This window comes from Strigops habroptila, chromosome 5, assembly GCF_004027225.2.
Source record: "Strigops habroptila isolate Jane chromosome 5, bStrHab1.2.pri, whole genome shotgun sequence".
Lineage (NCBI taxonomy): Eukaryota > Metazoa > Chordata > Aves > Psittaciformes > Psittacidae > Strigops > Strigops habroptila.
The window spans coordinates 4,116,261-4,139,541 of NC_044281.2; the positions used below are offsets into that span (position 1 = coordinate 4,116,261).

Consider the following 23,281-nt stretch of genomic DNA (forward strand, 5'->3'; position numbering starts at 1 on the left):
AGTTATCTCATTGACCTCTTTCAAATCCTTCCTCTTAAACCTTCTTCGGTTTCATACAGAAGTGAAACTTGGCTGAGTTGGTAGCCATGGATGGGCAGGTAGGCACTGATGCTCCCCATAAGAAGCTGCTCTGTCTCCTTGTGTTTGTTTTACCCACCTGTCTGGGTCCACTGATGGCCTCCTGTCTGGGGAGCTCCACGCTGAGCTATTTAAGGCAGGGGCTGGTTTTTTTCACTCTTACTGAGTTTCTGAGCCGCGACTGGGAAGTGCTGCTTAAAGGTAAGTCCTCTGTAATATGATGACCTTTGTGGCTTAGAAAAATGTAGCCCAGGTCTATTCATTCACATTTTAAGAAGTTTACATTTGCTTGCAAACTCATTCCTTAAACCCTGAGCACAGCCCCCAGTTGAGAAATGCCTATGCAAAACACTTTTCTCAACAGGTAAGAGAAACTTCAGTGTTTCTTGAGAGTAGTTTCCTGAGATTGTGCTGTTGCTGTTTAACACTGTCGCCCCATCTAAACCTTGGTAATAGGTCCTATGTAAAAATAAGGCAAAACCTGTTCCTGTAACCCATTTAGGGTGCAAAGAGCATTTGCATCACCTGCTATCACAGCTCAACTGTTGAGCCATAATCTACAGACAAGCGACTCATGAACCTGTGGTAACTCACACACCTGCAATCATCTTCCACATCCTATCCGCAGGGAGGATTAAAGGGAAACCATGTTCCTCATTGCAGTTCCTTCCTCCCAGTGCAGGAAGATGATGGGTTAGGTTTCAATTCCTTTCCACACTGTCAGTGGAGCAGAGATTTGGTCACAGGTGTTAGTTTGGACACTTAAGATTAACTCTTGGTGGCTGAGATAAAATGAGCCTGTCAGCTTAATGGCTGAAGGAACTTTGGTATACAGCACAAAGAGACACCAAGCTGAAAGACACTGTCTGAAAAGGGAAGGAAACCTTCACGTAAGGGTTCTTAACTGTTCTTATTTGGCTGGGGGGGGGGGGCATTAGGCAGGATGGTAGAGAAGTAGGTCTGTAAGTCTCTTGTTCCTTTCTCCAGACACAAGGTAACAGTGACCTGGCAGCAAAAGGATTAGTCTTTTTCAGACAGCTGCCTTGCAGAAGGAGGTACTACTATGGTATCCAAGCAATGCTGGTATCACTTCAAGCTCAAAATGAGGGACAAGGTTAGTAGGGCACCCCAGCATTACAGTCAGCAGGGTAAAAGACACCTTTTCCCCTAAGTTGTCACACTGCTCTTGCTCAAACCAGTAGTAACAAATAAGAAAGACCTATTCTTCACACAAGGCTTGCATTGGTTTACCAAAATCAGGTTTGAAGTCAAGTCAGTTCGGCAGGTAGGAAATCCCAAGTGAATGCACTTAACTTAGTGCACAGACATCAATTTCGCTCATCTGAGTTACTGAAATAGACAAGTAGACTAAATCAATACAAGGCACTTGTAAATGGATTTAGAAGAACATTCATGTGGGGTTTGTTTCAATTTAACAAGTCATGTTAAGGAGCAATTTTAGTTAAAACCAAGTAAGGTTTCTTTGTTGCCTATCCTTAAATGCTAGATTATGACCCTCATTGCCCCCAAGAGAAAGCACAGAGGAAAGCAACCCTTGTATCTTTGAGCAGGCTACCCTCAGGCTCTGCATCAGATCGCACAGAGGGTGGATGTGAAACTGGCTATTGGAACCCTGTATCAACATCCTGTTGCTGGGTCAGTGAAACAACTGTCATGCAATGCCAAAGCATGTCAACACCAGTCACATTCTAATGCCAAGAGAGACAGTGACCTCCTCAAGTAACCTCTGGGATGCTGCAAACAACACAGTTTCCATCTTCAAGGCTACCCCTGTGCCAAGCCTGAAGCAGTAAGGCAGCTTTCTCATGCTGCTCATGGAAAGACCTTAGACTTGGTTTGGACACCAACGACAGCCAGCCAAAAAAGAGTTTTGAAATGGCCCTGCAGCCATTAAAGTCCTCAGAGACAGGACATTATTTCCATGTCCCATAGTTTCTTTCCTTGGACTGGCACCATAAGGTAACCTGCCGCAACCTGTCTCCATACAGACATTCTGTCTTCCCAAAAACACCCGAATTAAAATAAGATAGAGGGCAGCTGGCTCCAGAGAAGGATGCAAGAAAGAGGAAGAGATATTAAAAGTGGATGTTAGAGGATATAAGCAGGTGCCCCGTTTGACACTCCTGCTCTGACAAGCAAGCAGTAATCTGCCCTACTCCAATACAGTGGGATGGAAGGTCCCTTTCGCAGAGCAGCACACAGGCAGCACTGCCACTTCTTCCTTGGAAGCAAAGCAGTAAAGCTGGATAGGCCACTGACAAAACAGTGACTGCAATTACATGGGGTTTTTTCTATTTATACCAGAGGCTAAATTAATAGATTAGAATTTACTTCCAGTCAGTGCTACCAGCCTGAAGGGCAAAGGGAGCAGAATGAGGTCAGCAGAAGTCATAGCTCATTCAACCCATCAGCATAGTCAAATTTGCTCAGCAGTTTTGATTACTCTTCCAAACTTCAAGGCTTGTTTGTGGTAAGAAGGTTTTTTAGAAAGGAAGGAATAAAAGGCTAAAACTAAGGCCACATTAAGATATTAATAAATCTCCCAACTAGCAAAACTATGATCTTTATCTGGGAAGCTGAATGCTTCTGAATATTAAATCAAAATCATCCAGCTCTGAACATCTAGAAGTCTTGTTTCTGGATGAAGTGGAGGCTGTAGTGAGATTTACCAAACTTGCACTGACTGTACAGCCCATGGAATTAAGCTGTTACACTCATTACAATATCCCTCTCAGTCTTCTTTTGACACACATGGAAGAGGATACTGCCCTTGCAACCTTACTCTATGCATATTTTAGCTTGGTGCCTCCTTTTAAAACATCAAGTATCACTTAAAGATCAGCACTGCCTAAAGCAGAAGAGCCTCTAAGTCCAGCCATTGCTGAAGCATTTCATCTGTCACCTTCACCTGACAGGAGCACTACAACACACACCTGGAACTGGCCTGTATCAGCACTTAAGTGTGACCACCAGAAGCGCACCTCCCACAAGTAACAGTTAACTCAGCAGGAGCAAAGAAAACCACAGCCATGGGGCCACAACAGCATCATTTCAGACCTCCTACATGCCCCGCGTAGGCAAAGAAAAAAACAAAGACAAGACTCAGGTCCTGCTCTGCTCAGTTCATCCTGTACTCAGAGCGTTTCCGAGCAACGATTCCTCTCACCTACAACCGCCTTTGCCACTTTTCCGGCAGCCTCCAAGATGTGGCTCAGGCAGCCGTGCTGACAGCTCTAGACCAAGCTGCTGCCTGGTACTGAGAGCCAAAACCATCTGGGGGCAGCTCTCGGTAATGGGGCTTTTACACTGAATCATAGAAACTAGAATGGTTTGTGTTGGAAGGGACCTTAAAGCTCATCCAGTCCCAACCCCCTGCCACGGGCAGGGACACCTTCCACTAGAGCAGGTTGCTCCAAGCCCCTGTGTCCAACCTGGCCTTGAACACTGCCAGGGATGGGGCAGCCACAGCTTCTCTGGGCACCCTGTGCCAGCGCCTCAGCACCCTCACAGGGAAGAGCTTCTGCCTAGGAGCCCATCTCAATCTCCCCTCTGGCAGGTTAAAGCCATTCCCCTTGTCCTGTCCCTATATCCCTTGTCCAAAGCCCTTCTCCAGGTTCCTTGTAGCCCCTTTAGGTACTGGAAGACTGATATAAGGTCTCCCCTGAACCTTCTCTTCTCCAGGATGAACAAGCCCAGCTCAGCCTGTCATTTAACTGAAGAGAAGCATGCATTTCCTGATAAAGAAATAAAAGAACAGTGGTTTGGTCTGTAAGCAGAGCCAGCAGTGTGCTTCCCTCTCCGGGAAAAGAAAGAAATAAAACCTAGGGAGCGTAGTTTCCACCATGTCCTAAGAAACTGCAATTCCTGCTCAGTCCTGGTGAGGCTGGCAGAGAGCACCAATGCTATGGAGACTCCAGACTCTGGATGCCCTGCCAGTGCTGGTCACTGCCCAACTCTCCCAAAACATAGCTTGTACATATCGATTCAACACGAAGGAAAGTATCTTATCAACTCCTGTGTGCTTCCTCCTCAGCCTTTTCTTACACACCCCAGGGTACATCCAGCTGTGTCCACCCCAGCTTCCCCATCACATCACATTCCCTGTCCCCACCACATACGGGACAGGGCACTTTGCCTTTATCCTCCCCATATTTGTCTTATCCTTTCCTACAATACCACTTTTTCACTATTATTAATGGTTGCCCCTCTTCTGCATTACATTTTTTATTAGTGTTTGCAATACTGTGCTCAGGATAACGGATCTTTAACTAGCTGAGGCTTGTAAAGAATTCAAGTATTAGGGGAAGATAATCATTAGTATATCATGGAAATAAAACTCCACCATAGATGAGAAACCCATCTCCTGGGCTGCACATCCACTTTGCTTCTTATACAAAACCAGGAAAGAGTAAAAAGTAGGCTGTGGACTGGGCCCTCAAGCCAGGTCATGGCTGAGTTCATTCCCTAAAGCTCACCACAAAGTTTGCCACTAATTCAGGTGCACTGTTTCAATGTTGCTTTGGCTTAAAAAAATAAAAGGAAACAGCAAGCTTTTCTAAAAGAAATCACAGCAACAGTAAACCAAGGGCACCACTTCAAATTACAACGTGCTTCTGCATTTAATTCTGCACTCCAGAACGAGACAGAGACATACAGCGAGCCTGGAGTTGATCATACTGCTTCAAAATTATCAGAGCTGCACAGACGTTAGGGCTGTGGATCCAGTATAACCTCAGAAGTGATTGCTGCCTGCCCTAGGGTCACCCACAGTAGTCTGAAGCTAGTGTATTGGGTTAAGGCCAAGCATGGCAGCAAGCAGCTCCCCCAAAAAGGCAATTTACCCTGCCAAGAAACAGGTAGCTCATGTGAAACCATGCTGACAGACCTGCACCACAACCACAGCTGAGCTGATTCATTTACAACTTGCTCTGTGTATGTGTTTGCCATTGAACACACTCTTGCAACGAAGGAAGGATCTTACGACTGATACTGGGATGAAGTATGAGCAGTAAACAACTTTTAAATCCTTTTTAAGGCTTTTTAAACCCTTTCATTTCCCAGACCAGGTAAACAAGCCAAGAGCAGATACTTCGGTGAGCTGAACTCTGATGGGAAAGAAAATTCAGTCTAAACCAGATTCAATTATTGTTGTTCAATTAACAAAAATTGGCATGTTGAACATGTGAAGTCAGTTATAGAAGAAAGTCCAAAAAGCTGATATCCTAAGCCATACGTTTCACTTTGAAATGAAAGATGGTGCCTTACAATTGCAGCACTTTCCCCCTTGTTTTTCAAACTCCTCCTTCCTCACAGGATGCTTCCCTGGCTGACATGCTGTAATGTTACAAAAGTTCTCCAAAGCTCTGCTACTAGCTCTCACTGATGTCTACATACAAGAGATTGGAGCAGGTGAGCTTCGTTCACCCTGTCTTGGCAAGAACATTCTGAACCTCTGCAGGTAAACTCAGACTCTGCACCCTGCCCTCGGGTACCTGTGTCCCAGAGCCATTTTCAAAGCTGACTGACTGTACAGCCCTGGGATGGAACTAGCTCTCAGAGCTTGCACAGCCTTTAGCATCAATCTGAGCACGTCTCCAGATGACCACTTAAAAACCAACACAACACCCCCCACAACACCCCAATCTTCTCCCTCCAGCACAGTACAGAGACGTCTTTGATGCTGCCCTTCCTCCTGTGCCCCAGCGTCAGGAGTAGCCGTGGGTTCAACCCAAAGCACGTGGCTATGCTATTTCTGATGGGCAGCAGCAGAAGCCAGCTCCTGGGGGAACTCCAGCACGAGCACGGCGATTGTACGGCGACTGGATGGATGGCTGTGCTCTCACTTCTAAGCCTTAAAGAAATGAAAGCACATCTATGAAAGTTTCACCAAGGGGGAAAAATAAAGCAGAAAAAAGGCAAGGCAAAGGGGTTTCAGAGAAGACAGCCCCTTGAGTGATTTCCAAACATCAAAGAAAAAGGCCTCCAGCGTGTTCTCCTCATCTGATACCTTTGTTCCCCCACTCCACGCCTGCAGGCACGCTCTAGTGATGCTCAAAAGGCTCCTGCAGCCCACGGAGGGCTCTGTGTCCGCACGCATTACCTGCCTCCCGCTCCGATTACCTCACGCTGTCACCTCAGACCAATCAAAGCTCCTTTTCCACGGTGTGAAGCTGGGTGGGACCGACTGGGGAGTCTCAAGTCCCAGAGAACTCCAGCAGGTCTGTATCAGACACGCTCCTGTGCAGCCTGTCTGCTCCTTCACCCGTAACGCAGGTACGGTTCAGGTGAGTGCTTCTGCTGCTGCACCACTAGATTGACTGGCACATACTTGGGTGTTTCCCACTTCCCTCCCTCTGTTCACACGGTGATTTCCCTTCTTCCACAGTCTGCATTTCTCTGCTGATGCTCCCTTCAAGGTTAGCTTTTCCTGCCCACCTCTGCGTTTGGCTCCACAGCTTTTCCCAGTGTTTACAGTGCACACTTCCAACCCCAGCACGCCCAGCTGCATGGAACTGCTGCCCTTGAACGCATCCCTACCATCACGTTCACTCCCGTGGGGCACGGCATGCGTAGAGAACAAGGCAGGCCACGAAGGGTCTCTGGAGGCAACTGTAGCTGTCAGTCCCTTTTACTTCACCCAGTCACCTAAGGAAAGCTCCTGACGGTAAAATCCTTGTTCCCCATTAGGGATCAACTGCTGTTACCTGTGTGCAAATTCAGCAGCAGTGCTTACGTGGGTGAGCTAACAAGAGTTTTCCTCTGCCTGGAAATTGCAGGCAGGACCTGTCAGCATAGCACTGCAGGTGGGTTCAATCTGTTGGAACTTGTTCTTTCCTAGGCTAACACACAACACATCCTCCTAACAGCAGCATGTCCCTTTCACATCCCAACATACAAAGCTTGTGCGATCAAACTCAGGTTCCAATCAAATCTTAATGAGCTGATCCTGCTCACTCCTGGCCCTGCACTGCTGCACATCTGGAGGCTGCTGCAGATGTGCCCAAGTCAGAACAACCCCACATTGGTTTTGCTGAGCCTAGTCCCAGTGCTGGCCAGGCTGAGACTTGTGATGCTGCAACAAACTGGTTTGTGTGTGGGAGCATCCCTGGAGCTAGATGTAGTAAATGAAACAGCTTGGAGTTCATTGCCTCTCCAATCTCTTCATATAGGGTTTCTAGGGAATTTCTCTTGGTAGCAAATGACATGAAAATGAACAGGCATGAAAATACCTTAGAAACACCAATTATTTCCACTATGTAAACCTAGGCGTCTGATTCAACTTTCCTTGAACTCAATGGCACTTTTGTGTTCACAACAAATAGTGCCCTAGACCCCAACTCCTTATTCCTATAAGTTGGCAAGAAAAGCTAGAAGAGGGAGCTCACTCCTGGATTTGGGTCTGTAAGTACATGCTACCTTGCAGACATACAGTGCAAAGCCACTGCAATGCCTTTGCTGAGCTTTAAGTAAAGCCACTAAACTTGACACCAGATCCCCAGAGTTTCCTGTCACTTTGAGCCCTAGATGTCAGCAGCCCCCCACTGCTGGAGGCTGGCCCCTCTGCCCCACCAGTGCTCACAGTTCATGCCACCACTGTGGGCGGGCAGACAGGACTCACCACCCGTGGGGCAGCTGAAGAAGGCATCTTGCTCAGTAACCTGCCTGTTCCTCGGGGGTGCTGATAGGTTACATTCCCCATGTAACACAAGACTCTAATTATTTTACAAAAGCACCTAATTCCTTGTCAGCTGTAGCCTGTCAGAAGGAAATAAGAAAATCAATGAATTCAGAGGACTGAATGTAGAGAGAAAGAGGAAAAAAAAGAAAAGAAAGAAAAAAACCACACTGAATTTAACACTTCTTGCACTCATCAAAACAGAAGAAGATTACTACTGGAGTAGCAAGGATTTTCATTTCTAAACTACCTAGTCAAGACCAGAACTTGGCCTGGGATGGACACCCCAACTCTGTCTTTCTTTTCCAAGCAGGTGGGGAGCTGGGTTATATTTTTTCAGCAGTGCTGTTGCTATAAACTGTGCCATTTCTTCCCGACTGGAATGCTGATTGCATTTTACTTAAATTATAGTGTAGCTCAACACAGATCTGTCTGCCAAAGTTGGGTGTTTTGAAATGCCACCCATTCCTGACCTGTGTGATTGCAATGGAGGGATTACTGTGTTCAGATGTTTAAGCATGTGGCTAGAGAAATCCCTGTGCTGCTAAAGCTCTCCCTCCACTGAAGTCAGGCAAAGCTACTCACTCCATTACTGGAAGGCTTCAGTGTTACTGGATTTATCTTGATTGCCCAAATTTCTAAAGAGCTAAAGGGTGTTTCACACCTCCAGAACATGGAGGATTTTTTACTTCATAGTTGAAAAATGTGTAGATAGAGAGAACTACTGCAGAGAGGTGCGAAGCAGGAACTGCCAAGAAAAAGAATGAATGGCATTATTACTTTACATGGCATTATCAGGTGACAGTGGTAAGATACGTGGATGTATTTTATAATGACATTTAAACTAACATTTGTCACTGTTAAAAGTTGAATTCCACATCGCACCAGATCCTCTAATTAAAGTAGGCAAGCATTATTGGTTCTGTTGCAGAAGTGGTGATTCACAACAGAAAGCAGCAGAGGCGTAGGTTCCCATAGGGCTACGAAGGATTTCCTTTATCTACTCTAAACCCCAGTGCTTCCTCCCAATCCAGTACCCTTCTTTACCCAGCAGCCATAAGTAAGATCCTGAAAGCCCAGAACAACGTGCTTCTGTTTGCAGAGACCACAGTTAGACAGGAGCCATCTGCTGTGTCCACCTTGCTGGGTTATTTAGCCTAAGCACAGGACCCAAGCGGTGCAGTTAACACTGTTTCTAAAGCTAGCTAGGCTTCATGCTAGCTCTAGGATCCCTGTACAGAGCACTGCTGTGTGGTGTAGACATGCCCTGAGTCAGCTGTGGTTAGCTGGTATCAATCTTGACAGAGAACCCTGAACACAACATCTGTAAAAGGGCTTAAGTACAAGTTAGGTACTAGTTAACTTATAAATTAAAGCACAAATTAAATTATCCACTGAAGAAAGTAAAGGGCAATTTAAATTTCAGTTCATTATGAAGTCAAAGCAAGGAAGCCAATTTACACCAGCTGAAGATTTGGCTTAGTTTCTCCTCCCCATGATTTTAAGCCCTGTTCTGTTGCAGGAGAGGATGTGCAACATGAAGTTATCCTGCTGCATGACACTGGAGACTTATGTCAAGCCTTCTGCATATTACTTTCAATAAACTGTTTCAGACCTTTTGCAATCCACTATAGACATTGCACAGTTTATGTGAAAATACTGGGGGGCAAGGGGACACCAGCAACCAACTTGATGTGGGATCCTTTGAATTTCCAGTTAAAGGCATTTACCAATATATCGTTATTATGATGAGCTTTCTGTTTAGTTCCAAACAAGGCTGCACACTTCTAACACTAGAGACAGAACTGAAAATAGTAAAACACTCTGAAATTAGGAAAGTTGAGTGTAAATTGTTGATCACTAAGTTGCAAAGTATTGTAGACATTAGTTATACCATTTAGCATGACAAAAGCATATCCAAATCCTTCAGAGAGAGTGGGTAAAATTCTTACTGCAATGTAAAAAACAATGTCCCACCCTTGTTACTGAACATAATAAACTCATGAGCATTAATCTCATGGGGCTCAAAATCAGTATTTGTGGCTGCATACAATTTGCCCTATTTGCCTTGAAAACACCTGTGAGCAGCTTTCTGCTAGCTGGAGGCAGTTGCTCCTCAGCTTGCAGGTCCCTTATCTGGGATTCCAGAGGGCCAAGCCTGCAGAGGTAAGCTGAGGAGTGCCTGGCAGCGTTCCCAGGCACTGATGCCAACTGGCAGAGAGCAGCCTGAATCCATGCTAGTAACTGTCCCTGTGCTCAGCGCAGGGTGGCTGTACACCAGCTGCCAGCAGAGATCAGCCTCTGGACTCTCCTGGTGTCAAATCATGCCTGTGAATGTCCGAGGGGAGCAGTAGCTGGAATAGGGCAATATTGGTTTCCAGGACATAGTCTCACTGCCCTGGGGGAGAGGAGACAGCCATGAGCTAGCATGCACATTTCATTTATGAGCATGTGGGCAGCCACAGCCTTGACCTTTCTCTCCATAGGGACGAGGTGAGCAAGGGGAACCCGTGGCACTGTGCCTTCGAGGTCTATGACACCACACAGACGAGCCCTCCTTTCCCAAGGGAAGCACAGCCATGCTTGAGGTGTTCCTCCCTTTTCCTCTACCCACTAGCCAGTTAGCAAAGCTGTGCTGGAATACAAATGCCCCTGTGGTCAGTGCAGCTCAGAGGACACAGGGAAAGGAGCCCTCCTGGGTAGTCACAGAGCTACTGCAGCTTCCTCTCCAGGGCAGACAACAGCAGCAGCCCTGCACGCAGAGGGGACCAGGGGGATGCTTTACAGAAATCTCTCATTCCTGCATGTATCCTAGCAACACCTCTCCGAGGTTAGAGATGTGATGCCTTTGCCACCTGTTGCATAGGAAGCCTGAGGCAAGTTACATATTGCTTTCTTCCCAGCTCGTCCCACTAGTATGAAGCCGCAGCAATAAAGGAACACGCCACAATGGGCACAGCCCGGCCTCCTCTGCTGAGGCTGGGTGCCACACACAGGCATTCACGGCTCTAAACACAGCAGCAACATGCATGTGGGCCAAGGAAAGGTCCTGCTGACACAGGCTGAGGGCTTTGTGATCAAGGCAATAAAAAGGGGGTGTCCTTAATCCCTGCTGCAAAAATGCTTAATTTGCGGTCACACTGCGCTGAAGGAGCTCAGGTCCTGAGCAGGTATCTAAATAAGACCTCCAAAAGGGTTGTAGGTCCAAAACGTGCACAGTGAACAAAACTGAAGGAAAATTCAAAAAACCCCAAACAAGAGACTGGATGAAAGGTTGTCACCTTTTCCATACAAGATGACATTCTTCTCCCCATCGCCCCTTAACAGTTTTTTCTGAGGGGGGGAAATGATATAGAAAATGTTCTAGAAATGATCACAGAATTCACAAATTTGGTTTTGCAGAAGCATTAAAAAGAATTTAAGCAAAATTTTAAAAAATAAAACACATGACAAAAATCTGTAGAAGGGGAAATGGACAGTGGATCACCTTTTACACCCAGTGAACACAGTCCTTTTCCTATCGTTCTCCTGCCCATCAAATTTGATTTCTTTTCTTTGGCTATCACTGCCCAAACTCCTTCAGCTACAATATTAATTTGTCACTTGAACCTCATTTTATCTTCTCATTTATCTGCATTCCTGCAAAACAAGCAAGTAAGAAACTACAGATTTTTCTGGGGTTTTTTTGTGCTACTGAACTAATCACTGCTGAGCCCATTTTATTCTAATATATTAAAGGAATTCAAGGGTTGCACAAGCACACGCAGGGGAGCCTCTGTCCTCAAGGCCAATAGGGAAGATGAGGTTATCACTGCTCAGTCAAAGATACATCATTTGCTGTAGATCTCTCTTATTCATCTTCACTCAGAGGAAAATATGGGATACTTCGTAAGTGGTTTTGGCACTTGTGAGTTATCCCTCTTTCCCCACTCATGAAGATAAATGCCATAATGAAATGCAGCCATCAGGTATTCTCTGTATTTGGAGTACTCAAAGTGTGAACAACGATTATGCCCTTTCATTGGATAAGTTAAGGTTGACTGCCTGGCTACCTGGGGAAGACAGGAATGATTTGCACTAGCTCGCAGGCGATGAATGGAAGAAGGTGGCATACCTTCTCCCTCAGCATCGGTTATTCTGCTAAACCCGGGCTGAATAATAGGTTCAGTATGTCAAACCTGCCTTTTCACTTTAGGGCTACTTGGCAGCTGAATCTGCAAGCTGAGATAAGTCCAGCTGAGATGGCAGCAGCCACTTCATTAGCTCAATGTCTGTTTGGTTTTGACGCTTTTGTGGAACCATTAACTGCATTTCTCTAACAAGTGAGAAAAGGAGTGTTTTAGGTAAGATTTGTTGCAAGCATCACATGAATTTTAGGACATGGTCCTGGCCTGCACTATACAAACAAAAACTCCCCTTCAGGTTGACAGATATCAGGAGTGAGAACTGAATCATGTTTCCTGTGTGAGATAAAACTTACTGCCTTCATAGCTGTCATTTATTTTTATAGTGTAAGGGAGGAAATTCAAGCATTCAAAGTTACATTTAAATATGAAAACCTGACAGACATATCTGGCAATAAAACCACAGCTGGTAACAACACACTAAATAATGCAATGGTACTGCACAGGAGGCTGAAACCCTGTCTCTGGCTACGTCTGAGGATAACCTGCAGGTGACAGCAGCTTCCTCATTTATTTAACAGAGGGAGTAGTGTTTGTATTTGTATACTGTGCAGTACTGGGCGGAAATACCCTCAGGAACCCATCATCCAGCACTGCACAAATAAGAGCAGAACTTCCCGAACTTCTGTGAACCAGGCAAAAGCCCTAGAAAGACAGTTCTTTACACACAAGGCAAGCATTAGGTTCCTATTTTACTCAAGGGTAAGACATGCACCATTCAGCGTCCATCTCCTGAAACCTGCAGTGGACTTGAAGGATGCAAACTCACAGGGGCTGCTTCATCTTCGATTTAACAACAAACCACTGGTTGCTCCTGAAGTGAATATAGAGCAGTTGGTAGACGCAGGATAGGTTCAGACACAGCTGATTTATCACAGCCGCACAAGATCACCGACTCCCACGTCCACCAGTTATTTTTATGCAGCTACTAATGCTAAAGATGCGTAAGGAAAAGAAATTAAGTATTAATATGCTCCAGGGAGAGCATTTGCAACAAGAAGCAGGCTGGGGGTTAAAACAGCCAGGTGCATCCTAACCAGTATACAAAATGGCCAAAGAACAGCTGCTGATGAGACTCATGAGGCCCTACACATGCTATCTAGAAAATATTAAGAGTATTTTGAAGCACGCACTGGCTCATTTTCATCACCCAGAAGCTATTTTAAGTGCTCAGTGGAGACAAGCTAGTGTTATTAGGGCACTTCTCTTCCAAGAGACAACAATACTTTTGGAGCCAAATAATCTCATCAGAGGCCTTTGTAAACACCTAAATCAGATGAAGTGGCTGTGATGAGCTCATGGTGGGAAAGATTCAGCAGCTGAACCAAGGCAGGTTTTCTTAGGATACTTGGAAAGAAAGTCAAGCTATTTGCTGGGCAGTTTTGGGGCCGTGCCTATCACGTAAAAGCGGCTTCCAGAGGGAATCTCTGGAGTTGGAGGAACTGCCTAGCTGTCTCAACAAGGAAAATCTTGAACCAAAGCCTACAAAATCAAGATTTTTACCTTACTGAGCAGCAAAGCCATAGCTAAACAAGCACTGAAAGTACAACCCTTGCCTCCTGGCAGAACAAAAGCCTCGGACCCAAGAGGAAAGGGTTCCAGTCTTTCTCTGGCCTTGGCCTCACATCACCTCTCTGTCTCAGTGCCACCCAGCCTAGCGCCTTTTACAAAGCATTTTGAGACCCACAGACAAGAAAAAGTATATGAAGAAAGAGATAATACTACTATGACCTGATGCTATAGCTCTGTATTATGTGAAGGCATAGACAGTCACAATGAACACCCTAAATCAGAAAGATGGGAAAAAATACAGAAACAGAAGAGGAGGAAATTGGCTTATGACAGTGACAGAGAGAAGAGGAGTAGATAGCGGGGATTTAGAGACCTTGGGAAGCACTGTGATATCAGCATGGTGGTCTCAGTAAAGGAAGTTGTTAAAGATATGACCAGAAGAGCGAGCATGATCAGAAAGAGTCAGCCAAAACTGGTTTATTTTCTGAAGTGTTTCAAGCCTCCTTTCCCCTCCTCTTTTCGAAAGCTTTGCTGTACAGCCTGGTGAGGGAACTGGAAGCACTTGTGTGCTGCTCTGAATATTGCAACACAAAAAAAGCAGAGCGAAGGCTGCCTAAATATAGTTCAGAAGGCTCCCACGTCTCTGTACTCTGGTTCAAATACCACATCCAGCTCAGGTCAGTGACTTTCAGTCAGCTTTTAGCCACAAGCAGAAGTAAGGCCATTCCACAATCACCAAAGCTTAGGGTAGAAATTATCATAGCTGATGAATAAAATGAACCCCCAAAAAAGAGTTTGCAACTGTTTGCACTTTACTAAGTTACAGTCCAGTAATATTTAGCCAATTTTTAATGTCCCAAACCACTGACTGCAGATTCTCAGCTGTGAGAAATGAAATGTTGATCTATCCCACGTCATGAACCAGCCCTGAATTTGCAGATGAACATAAACCCATGACTTGGCTTACATTTTTGTCTCAAGAAAACAAGCACTTTCCCCACGATATACAATGCACTACTTTTGCCTAGAAAAAAGAGTTCTCTCCTACCCTCTTCCTGTTGCCCCTCACCCTCCAGTGCAGCCGCAAAGGGGACACAGCAGCAAGAGCAGAGGCAGAGGGGATACTAAAGCTAAGCTAACTTGGCTGAAAATATGTAACCTGAAGCAGCACACGTGCAATAACCAAGGATCACAAGGAAACCAACATGCTTATGATATCAAAACTAAGGAAAAAACTCATCTACTCTTTCAACAACTATTTCTGTTTCAAATACACGCTTGGCATGACTTCCATACGCAGCCTTTGATCAGCATTGCAAAAAGTACAGTTGTGAACCAAAAGAATGAAGCACTGACAAACCTCTCAAGCAACCAACAACTGCCAGCCCCTCGTGGTGCAGAATGCAAGAGACTGAGGACTTTGGGGCAAAAACTCAACACGCTCATTGGTTTTCTTGCAACTAATCCATCACGTTTGCAAGTTTCACTTACCTGTCAAGTTCTTCAGTCCAAGTTCCCTGAGTCCAAAGTTACCATCCTTTCTGTAGTTGAGAAATATTGCCAAGGCATAGCGCTCTTCGTAGAGTTTGGTCCCACGAACGATGCGCAGGTTCTCCAGTGGCAAGTATTCAAACTGATTCAAAGCCACCAAAACATAGCCCGTGACTTCTCGGATAGACTGAAATGCAAGAATGGAACAAACGCGTCAGAAATGGTCCGTTTTGAATTGTTCTGATTTTCTCATTCAGTGGATGATTTAGTATAATATGCTGGTACCTAATGAAAGAAAAAGAACAAAACCAGAAAGCTCTGGAAAACAAATTCTATTTCAGCTTATTATTTTAAGCACTTTCCAATTTAACGGAGTTTTTAGAGATACTTGCTTGAAAAGCAGAAAATAAAGAGGTTCTTCCCAGTTTTCTTAAACTCAAGCAAAAATTCAAAGTAAAGCATTAAAGCTGCACAAAAGGATGACTTTGCACAACTCAAAGCAGAGAGCAGGTTAAAGGCCCCTCCAGGACATGAGCAGAATCCGCTGGGGCAATGGCAGAGTTCAAGTAAGATTGTCTGCAAGGAACTTTCTGTTGCACTGGGTATTTCAGGGTGAGACAGAAGGGACACAACATGGGGTAAGAGAGATGCCTCTGGAAAAGCTCACCACTGAACAGGAACGGATGATAGAAACGGGGGGCAGGTTTGGAAAAGTAAATAAAGACAAAGCACATATATATTAACACCCACTTTTGTACTTCTAAATGAAATCAATCACTGAACATTTGCAAAGATTCAACTTCTAATTTCCTTTGGAAGTGCTGGAACCATACATGCTGTATAACCCAGAGTTTGGTTAAAACCACTACCAAAACCTTTAGCAAAATGCTTGGTGCATCTTTGGGTTGTCTGAAATCTTTGTCTGCTTTAGATGAACTATTCAGTAACCCTCCTGATTGATTGCCTGGATTGTAAAGGGAAAAAAACACCCCAAAATCAAAAAACTAGAAAGATCTTTTCAAAGTACAAAAGATTAACAGAACTAAGAGGGGTTTAGAAAGAAAAAAGATTTTAAAATGTGTTCTTTTAGAAAATAAAGTTCATTTTAATGAATTTAAATAAATTGGCCTAGAAATCTGCAAATGCCTTTGAAAAGTGTCATTTCAACACACGTAGAGCCCCACCATCCTCAGCAGGACTTCATACAGGCTCAGGGATGCTCCTGCTCCCAGAAACAGGACTTCCATGTTGGAAAGAGTTTCTCAAATACAATTTTCAAGCCTCACCTAACTGCATGCCTGCAACAGCCTACAACCACTGTATACAAACAGGTTTATGTGTGTACCTACATATAGTAGGCAGAAGTTGACATAACTTGTGTGCTTAAGTGGATGCATGTGCTTTTTATTTCCCTTTGGCAAAGTCAATACCTAAAACAATACCCAGAAAGAGAAATTCTGTTTAGAGCAATGGGCACTGACTACAGGTAACATGACGGGGACTCCAGTCAATATCGTAATAAACAGGCGAACAAGAGCAGGCATCGAATTCAATGTGTTGTGTGTGTATCATTACTAAAGGAAAGCAACACGGACTTGCAGCACAAAGGAGAGGCTTCTGCTTTGCTGGTTCAGTGCAGTTGCCAGGATTTCCTGTGTAAATGTGCAAGTGCATTTTAATTAGGTTTATAAAAGTTGATTAGATTATTAACAAGTGTGGCAGTATATATAAAGAAGGGTTTATATGCCACAAACTCTGTGCACGAGTTTTCCTTCTAAAGTCAAACATCTGTATTCAGCTGAAGGTGCTGAAAAAGCTCTGGAGCTATTTCAAGACTTGCTTGGCATCTAAAGAGAGCACAGTGTCATTACAGGACTTTGATGAGAACCCGGCTAGGTTGAGAAGTGTGGTTCAGCAGCTCAATATTAAATGTGGAGCTGCATTATGGTTTCAAACTTAAACAGGGGAAGTTCAGGTTACATATAAGGAAGAAGTTCTTTACAGTGAGGGTGCTGAGGCGCTGGAATGGGTTACCCAAGGAAGTTGTGAATACTCCATCCCTGGCAGTGTTCAAGGCCAGGCTGATGGAGTGTTGGGTGACATGGTTTAGTGTGAGATGTCCCTGCCCATGACAGGGGGTTGGAACTAGATGATCTTAAGGTCCTTTCCAACCCAAACCATTCTATGATTCTATGATTATACCCTGGGACACTGATTCCACTATAACCAGAAGCTTTCCAGCACTTTCATGGTAGTTCTTTGCTTTCAGATATTTCAGCTTAACCAGTTTAGTCAGGAATTTGTTTTTCATCGTACTCAAAAATTTCCTTAGGGTGCCTTTTGCAGCCTCTCTTCAGAACTGAGGAACTATTAAAACTGTATTCATGGATTCAATCTCTCCACTGGTATTCTAGGGACACTGTGATTGCTCTAATTAACTTATAGGGATGTTTAACTTGGAATTGAACTGAAAAAAAACCTAAAAGCAGTTCCAAAACTGCATCTGACCAAGTCCTCCCTGCCAATTTTTGTCTCTTATAAATCACATTTTCTATTTTTAGGGTATGTCTCATTTACTGCTGAATGGCAAGTCCACCTGAAACTGCCTTAATTCAGCATGGCACATACACACACTCAGCAGCAAATCTTCATTCCAAAGTTTAAAAAGAGGAGAAAAGGACAAAGTCTTGTTGCTGGTAATTGTGAACTACTCCAGAAACCCTGTACTTTGGTTGGTTGGTTTGTCAGATTGAAATGACAAATTATGGCAAACATTTTAACGTGCAAAAAGGTCCTTTCCAGTCCCATGTCTTTCATCATATTGCAATGCCTATTTATTTACTAGAGAAACTGCCACATTAATTAAACCAAAGGGTTTCTAATAACTAGTAACTAGAACACAGCAGCCTGACTGACCAAATCTAGTGGTCTCTTACGTTAATTTGGGATTATATTTGAATTTTTCATTCAAATATGAATGAAAAAGGCAGAGCATTAACATGTTGTGCAGGATGGTGTGTTTTCTGACCGGTCCAGCTTGAAAAAACATACTGGGAGCCCAGCAGGCAGCTCAGGTTTTGGCCATTCCTGGCCAGCACTGTCACTTTACCAGTCACTGCAAGTTTTGACATGATGCTTACTGAAAATGGACACCTGCCCACTTGGAGCTCACTCCAAGCCCTGCTGGAGTCACTGCAAAGACGTCTCTTGGCTCCCATGCAGACTCATAAATCCCCACACCAGACGGGATCAGCCAGCCTGATCTCCTCCTCTGCAACTCATTCCACGGTTAGGCATGATTTGAACCTCTCATCCTTTGAATCCACAGCTTTCTTGTTCAGGTATCCTGAACTCAGGTTTAAGATCAGGTATCCTAATACTCTATTTGAGCTGCTTTTGCTTCAGCATTAATCTGTGTTCCACCAAGAAGGTGGAGTGACTCATAGCAGTGGCAGTCTGAGTGTCACCTCCTAGTTTGATTCTCCTGCTAGGGATGGAGGTCCTTGGAAAAATATATTTCTCATGAGTCTGTCCCTCGGGAAAGTAAAAAAGGAAGACAATGATGTAAATAACAGCATTTTGTTCGCAAAACCTACAACTGGAATGAAAGAGCTAAATTAACAGCCAACAGACTTAAATCTAAAAGCTTCCAACAGGGAAAACCAAATGAACTCCGGAAACCTCCATTCTTGATTGTTGACCATTATTATCTTCCAGAACTCCTCCCAACCCCCATTTCAGCATTATTTTGGCTCGATTCCTGGGCAGCATGATCTGGCCTTTCCTTGTCACCTTTCCATCTCCTGAGACATGACCTTTTATGTGAAGAAACCACTAAGTGAGGCAGCATCAGGCTCAGGCTCTCATAGCACTCCTGCTGCTTCGGTAAACACATTTTGGCTCCCCGAAGTTGTTCAGGTACAGCAGCAGAAATGAGCACACAGATTTCAATGATGAAAAACTGAAACTCGCAGGCTCCTGTTGGGAAGGGACAAGGGACACTGCTCCTTGAGCCCTCCGAGCACATGCCTGGCCATTCAAAAGCCGATGAGGAGACACCTCTGAGGATACAAGAGCCAAAGGTGTCTGCTCCTCTGACCCGGTCTGTTAGGTATCAGATCCTGAAATAATAAAGGGCATGCTTCTAGCAGGAAACAAAAAGAGTGTATGTGTAAGGGGGGAAAGTATTAATCCTTTCCAAGTCCAAAGCCTCACGAGCCGCTTTAAAACCACGCCAAGCCATAGGATTCAAGTCTGACATATTTACGAGTAAAAAGCTCTTCACCTATGTTTTTGGACAGGAGATGAGTACTTGTGCTCCACAGCCTGCTGTCCCTAAGGCTCGGCGCTGCCCCGCACCCCAAAAACAGGCACAGTAGCCTATAAACCAGCCTCCCAACAGCCTCTACTAACCCCAACATTGACAATGTCTGTTTTTAAACCTAAAGCTACGTTACCTTTGACGACATGGACCCAGCCAAGGCCTCCGTGTGCCTCCCGCCCCCGTGGCTGCTGCGCCTCAGGGCACACAACATGGCGGCCGCCTCTGCCCTCATCCACCTCAGTGAGCAGAGAAACGGGGCCCGACGTGACACCAGAACCAAAGGTTCTTTTCAGAGGTTCTTTTTCAGGGACAAACTGTAAAAACGAGCTCCAGACAACCCATTCCCTTAATGAGAACTGGTATTAGCTGAGCATGGGTAAAGCTCCCATTTTTGAGCACATTTTAAGCTCCCAACACCAAAGCCAGAATTATGCTGTCAGCTGGGAGTAAAAGGCAAGATTGTTCCTTGCCATCTTATATCACCCTTCGGCTCAAGTCAAACGAAGCTGAGTGAAACAAAGCAAAATAACAGTGAGAACTTCATCATTCTGCCCAGAACAACAGATCAATGAACGATTAGGGAAGCTGATGTTTCTCATAAACACTACTAAGTCTTTTTAACATCTATCAAGGAAGGTTAGGCTGTGGCTAAGGCACTGAAGAGAGCTATATTGTGGGGTTTTATTTCAGCTGCAGACACATTATTTATCCAGTCGCTGACCCTGAGCTGGTAAAGCCCTCGCTGACCTCATCTGACCAGATACGAGTCCTTGGCACAGAATTCAGAGCAACAAACCTGCTGCAGGGGCCAGCTCATGCTTCTGGGACCCCTGAAAATTAATTACCTTTCAGGTTAATTTTTCCCTTTTCCATAAAAGCTAAGTACATTTTAAGTCTGCTTTGATGTCACTTTGAAACACAAGCACAGGACAGGAGGATGAGCTGATGAATGAGTGTGTTTAATTCAGGAACATTAAAAGACAAAGAATGCATATTCAGCATATTCGCTTAAGAGACGAATCGAAAGCCTTTGCTTCTCCAGCGCTTGTTTGCAGTGAGACAGAGGTGCTCTGGTTCCCAGAGGAAGCCAGGGTGCTGCTCCTCAAGGTATAAAGAAAGTCAGCTACTTGGAAAAGTCTGGGGAGGCACAGGGGTTTCCATAAGGGAAGGGGTGCCTTCTCCTTCCACCACAAGGAGGGAAATAGAAAAGGCAAAGAACTTAAATTAGGTATATGTAGGGAATAGGGCAAGTGGACACTTTTCATTCCATCTGTTGCAAATACAGTGATTTCTATTTTCAGGGGCTATCCATTTCACAAGGCAGCAGCAAAGCTCCTCACGTGGCTCAGCTGCCAGCAGATAACAGACATCTCCTGACTCTGATCCAAGAGCTAGGCTGACCCTCCAATGTGAACTGTGTGCTTTGTTGCATTATATTACATCCTAAAAAGTCAAATTTCTAGTGGTATAAAGGGGAAGATGTTTCCTTAGTGCATCATCCTTTTTTTCTCACTCACCAATGGTTAACATGCCGCAGCAAAGTCATGATTAAAATAAGGAATGTGAATAGTCACCACCATGTCGTCTCCTTCAGAATCTTTTTGCACCTCAAGTTGACTTGAACAGAGCATTTCACATTTCGCTTTTTGATCAATTTAAAGTACACGTTTGTATCTGGTTAGAACTGTGCAACATCCAACTGGCTAAATTTCCTTCCTCTTATTATTATAAGGAAAAAACCCACAACACAGCCAAGACTGCACTTGATTAACTTTAAACAAGTTCTCAAAACAACCATAATATCCACCTTCACAAAATGCAGCCGGGCATGTTTGTGAGTGTGCTGGTAACCTAAACCACCATCAGTTCATTTTCATTATTTGTTCGTACATTTTCACCCATGCAATGCAATACATCTGCCACTGTCATAACTAAAAAATTAGGGTTTACGGAAGAGCCACGAAGTGGCCTCTAAACAGCTACAGCACTTGCAATGCTAAGTCTAAGGGAAATGCTAATACCCAAAATATGGATATAGCTAGCCTATTGCAATTTATGGAGCTCAATTAGCTGTTTCATGCATTGCTCATTGATGGTTATGAATTTTTGACCAAGAGATAAACTGAGATTTTCTAAAGATTTCAGGAGATGTATTTATGGGATTCAGGCACATGGCTGTGGCCAGCTTCTCCCAAAGCCCCATCCATAACCTTGAGAAATATGTAGTACAAACTGACATTTCTAATGTCTAAGAGGACAGTCTGCTTAGAGACAACATCAAAGCTAACACAGCGCATGCACATGAAGAATTTTTTCCACAAGAAACTCATGTCTTGTCTCCTTCCACACTTTTCATCCTTCAGTTACGTTAACACTTGTGAAATTGAGATGTTAAGCCATTCTGAGCACCAGCATTTTTCCAGATGCACTGTACAAGCCGCAATAAAAATCCCTCAAGTTTGGATACAATGATTAGTATCAGAACACACATTGTGAGAAACACTTTTCTGGTGCCTGATCTAGAAGCAAGGGGTGTATTTTAACTAGAGTTGCCTTGGGAGCAGCAGATAATTTATTGTCCAAAACACCAATGTTGCAGTTTAGATTCAAATCTGTTACCAAAAAAAAAGGAGGAACTTATGGTAGTCTTGCAGTCTGCTTTAAGATGCATTAAAGGTAGAAGGATGGACTTAGATATAATTTTGTTAAGAGCTACAATTGAGGAGCCTTGTACTGCTGCATGGCTGCAGAATCGAACTGTAAGTCAGTTATTTAAGACAGCTGGTACAAACGTTAAATCATACTCTTGGCCTCACAGACATCTAGTCTTCTTTGGTAACATGCTTACAAAACATTAATAGTATCCTCAGCAACAGATCAATGAATTGAACATAGCATTCGATTTCCTCCACTTTCAAGTAGCAGTTAGACGCCTCTTTTGTTAAAGTCATTGGAAATTTCTAAGTGAAGATTTTGCTACATCATTTATAGAACCCACCTTGGAAGCCGTTGAACTAAAGCTTTGTGTTCTGAATGGCTGGTCTTTACATTTCGTTACTCCAAGAGTGGGACTTTTCACAGGAGAATTAGCTGTGTAGTTATTCATTCACCGAGTTTGATGTAGGAATCACAGTGCTGCATACATGAGGCTGAGGTAACACACCTTACAGAAGGGTCTAAGGAGGGCTTGGAGGCAAAACAAATACCAGTCTAGAATCTATTAAACTGCAGATGAATGCTGAAATCTGGCATTTGGAAAGGAAGCCCCATAAATAATATGTAAGTGATGGTCATGGGCAAAAACATGGGGAGTCCTTGAAATGTGTATCTTACCTCATTTTGCAAAGTATTGCTGGGAAACCATTGTGGGACACAAAAAATAAAATTATTATAAACAAAATAATCGAATAATGTGGGAACGGGAACATTAAATAGAAATGACTGGGTAAAAGACAGGATCAAAATAAACACAAAATCTTTTGCTTTCACATTCTGAAATACAGTTTCTGAAGATGTAGCCAAGAATTCCCCCTGTCGACTGAGTTAGACTTCAGCTCAGGTGACAGCTCGCACCATGTGTCTATGTTTAACCTTCTCAGTTAAAAATATCATCTGATTAGAGCAACTGATCAGGGTTACATCAATATCTGAGAGTCTTCCCAATGTTTTCTGTCTGAAACAGAATTCCTCTGTGTATCTGCTTAGGAAGTGTCTGACTTTCAGGTACTCAGGCTGCCAGAGTGCACACAATAAATCCTAAGCTGTTTATGTTGAGCATCGTTATGGCCTAGACAAAGTCTCTACTCTGTAACAACCCAATCTTCACAGCTAACATCTTTCTGTCCTAAGGAAAGCTATGGATGACTACCTATTTAGCAAGTCAATAAGAATTTTGACATTAAACTGTAATATCTGATTGGCCTTCAAGATATTTGCAGAGTGGTTTCCAGGAGAGTTTGTTGTATCATCTCCCAGGGGAGAACTTAAGTCATAAAT

The 23,281-nt window shown here is 44.1% G+C and overlaps 1 protein-coding gene across 1 annotated transcript in view; it reads right to left on the minus strand.

Annotated features, from left to right (window-relative positions):
* Window positions 1-23,281, minus strand: part of ERBB4 (erb-b2 receptor tyrosine kinase 4) — a 616,088-nt gene that overhangs the window by 283,167 nt on the left and 309,640 nt on the right. Inside the window, exon 3 of the mRNA XM_030487261.1 lies at window positions 14,962-15,148. Coding sequence (XP_030343121.1) covers window positions 14,962-15,148 — 187 coding nt within the window. The remainder of the gene's footprint in view (window positions 1-14,961; window positions 15,149-23,281) is intronic.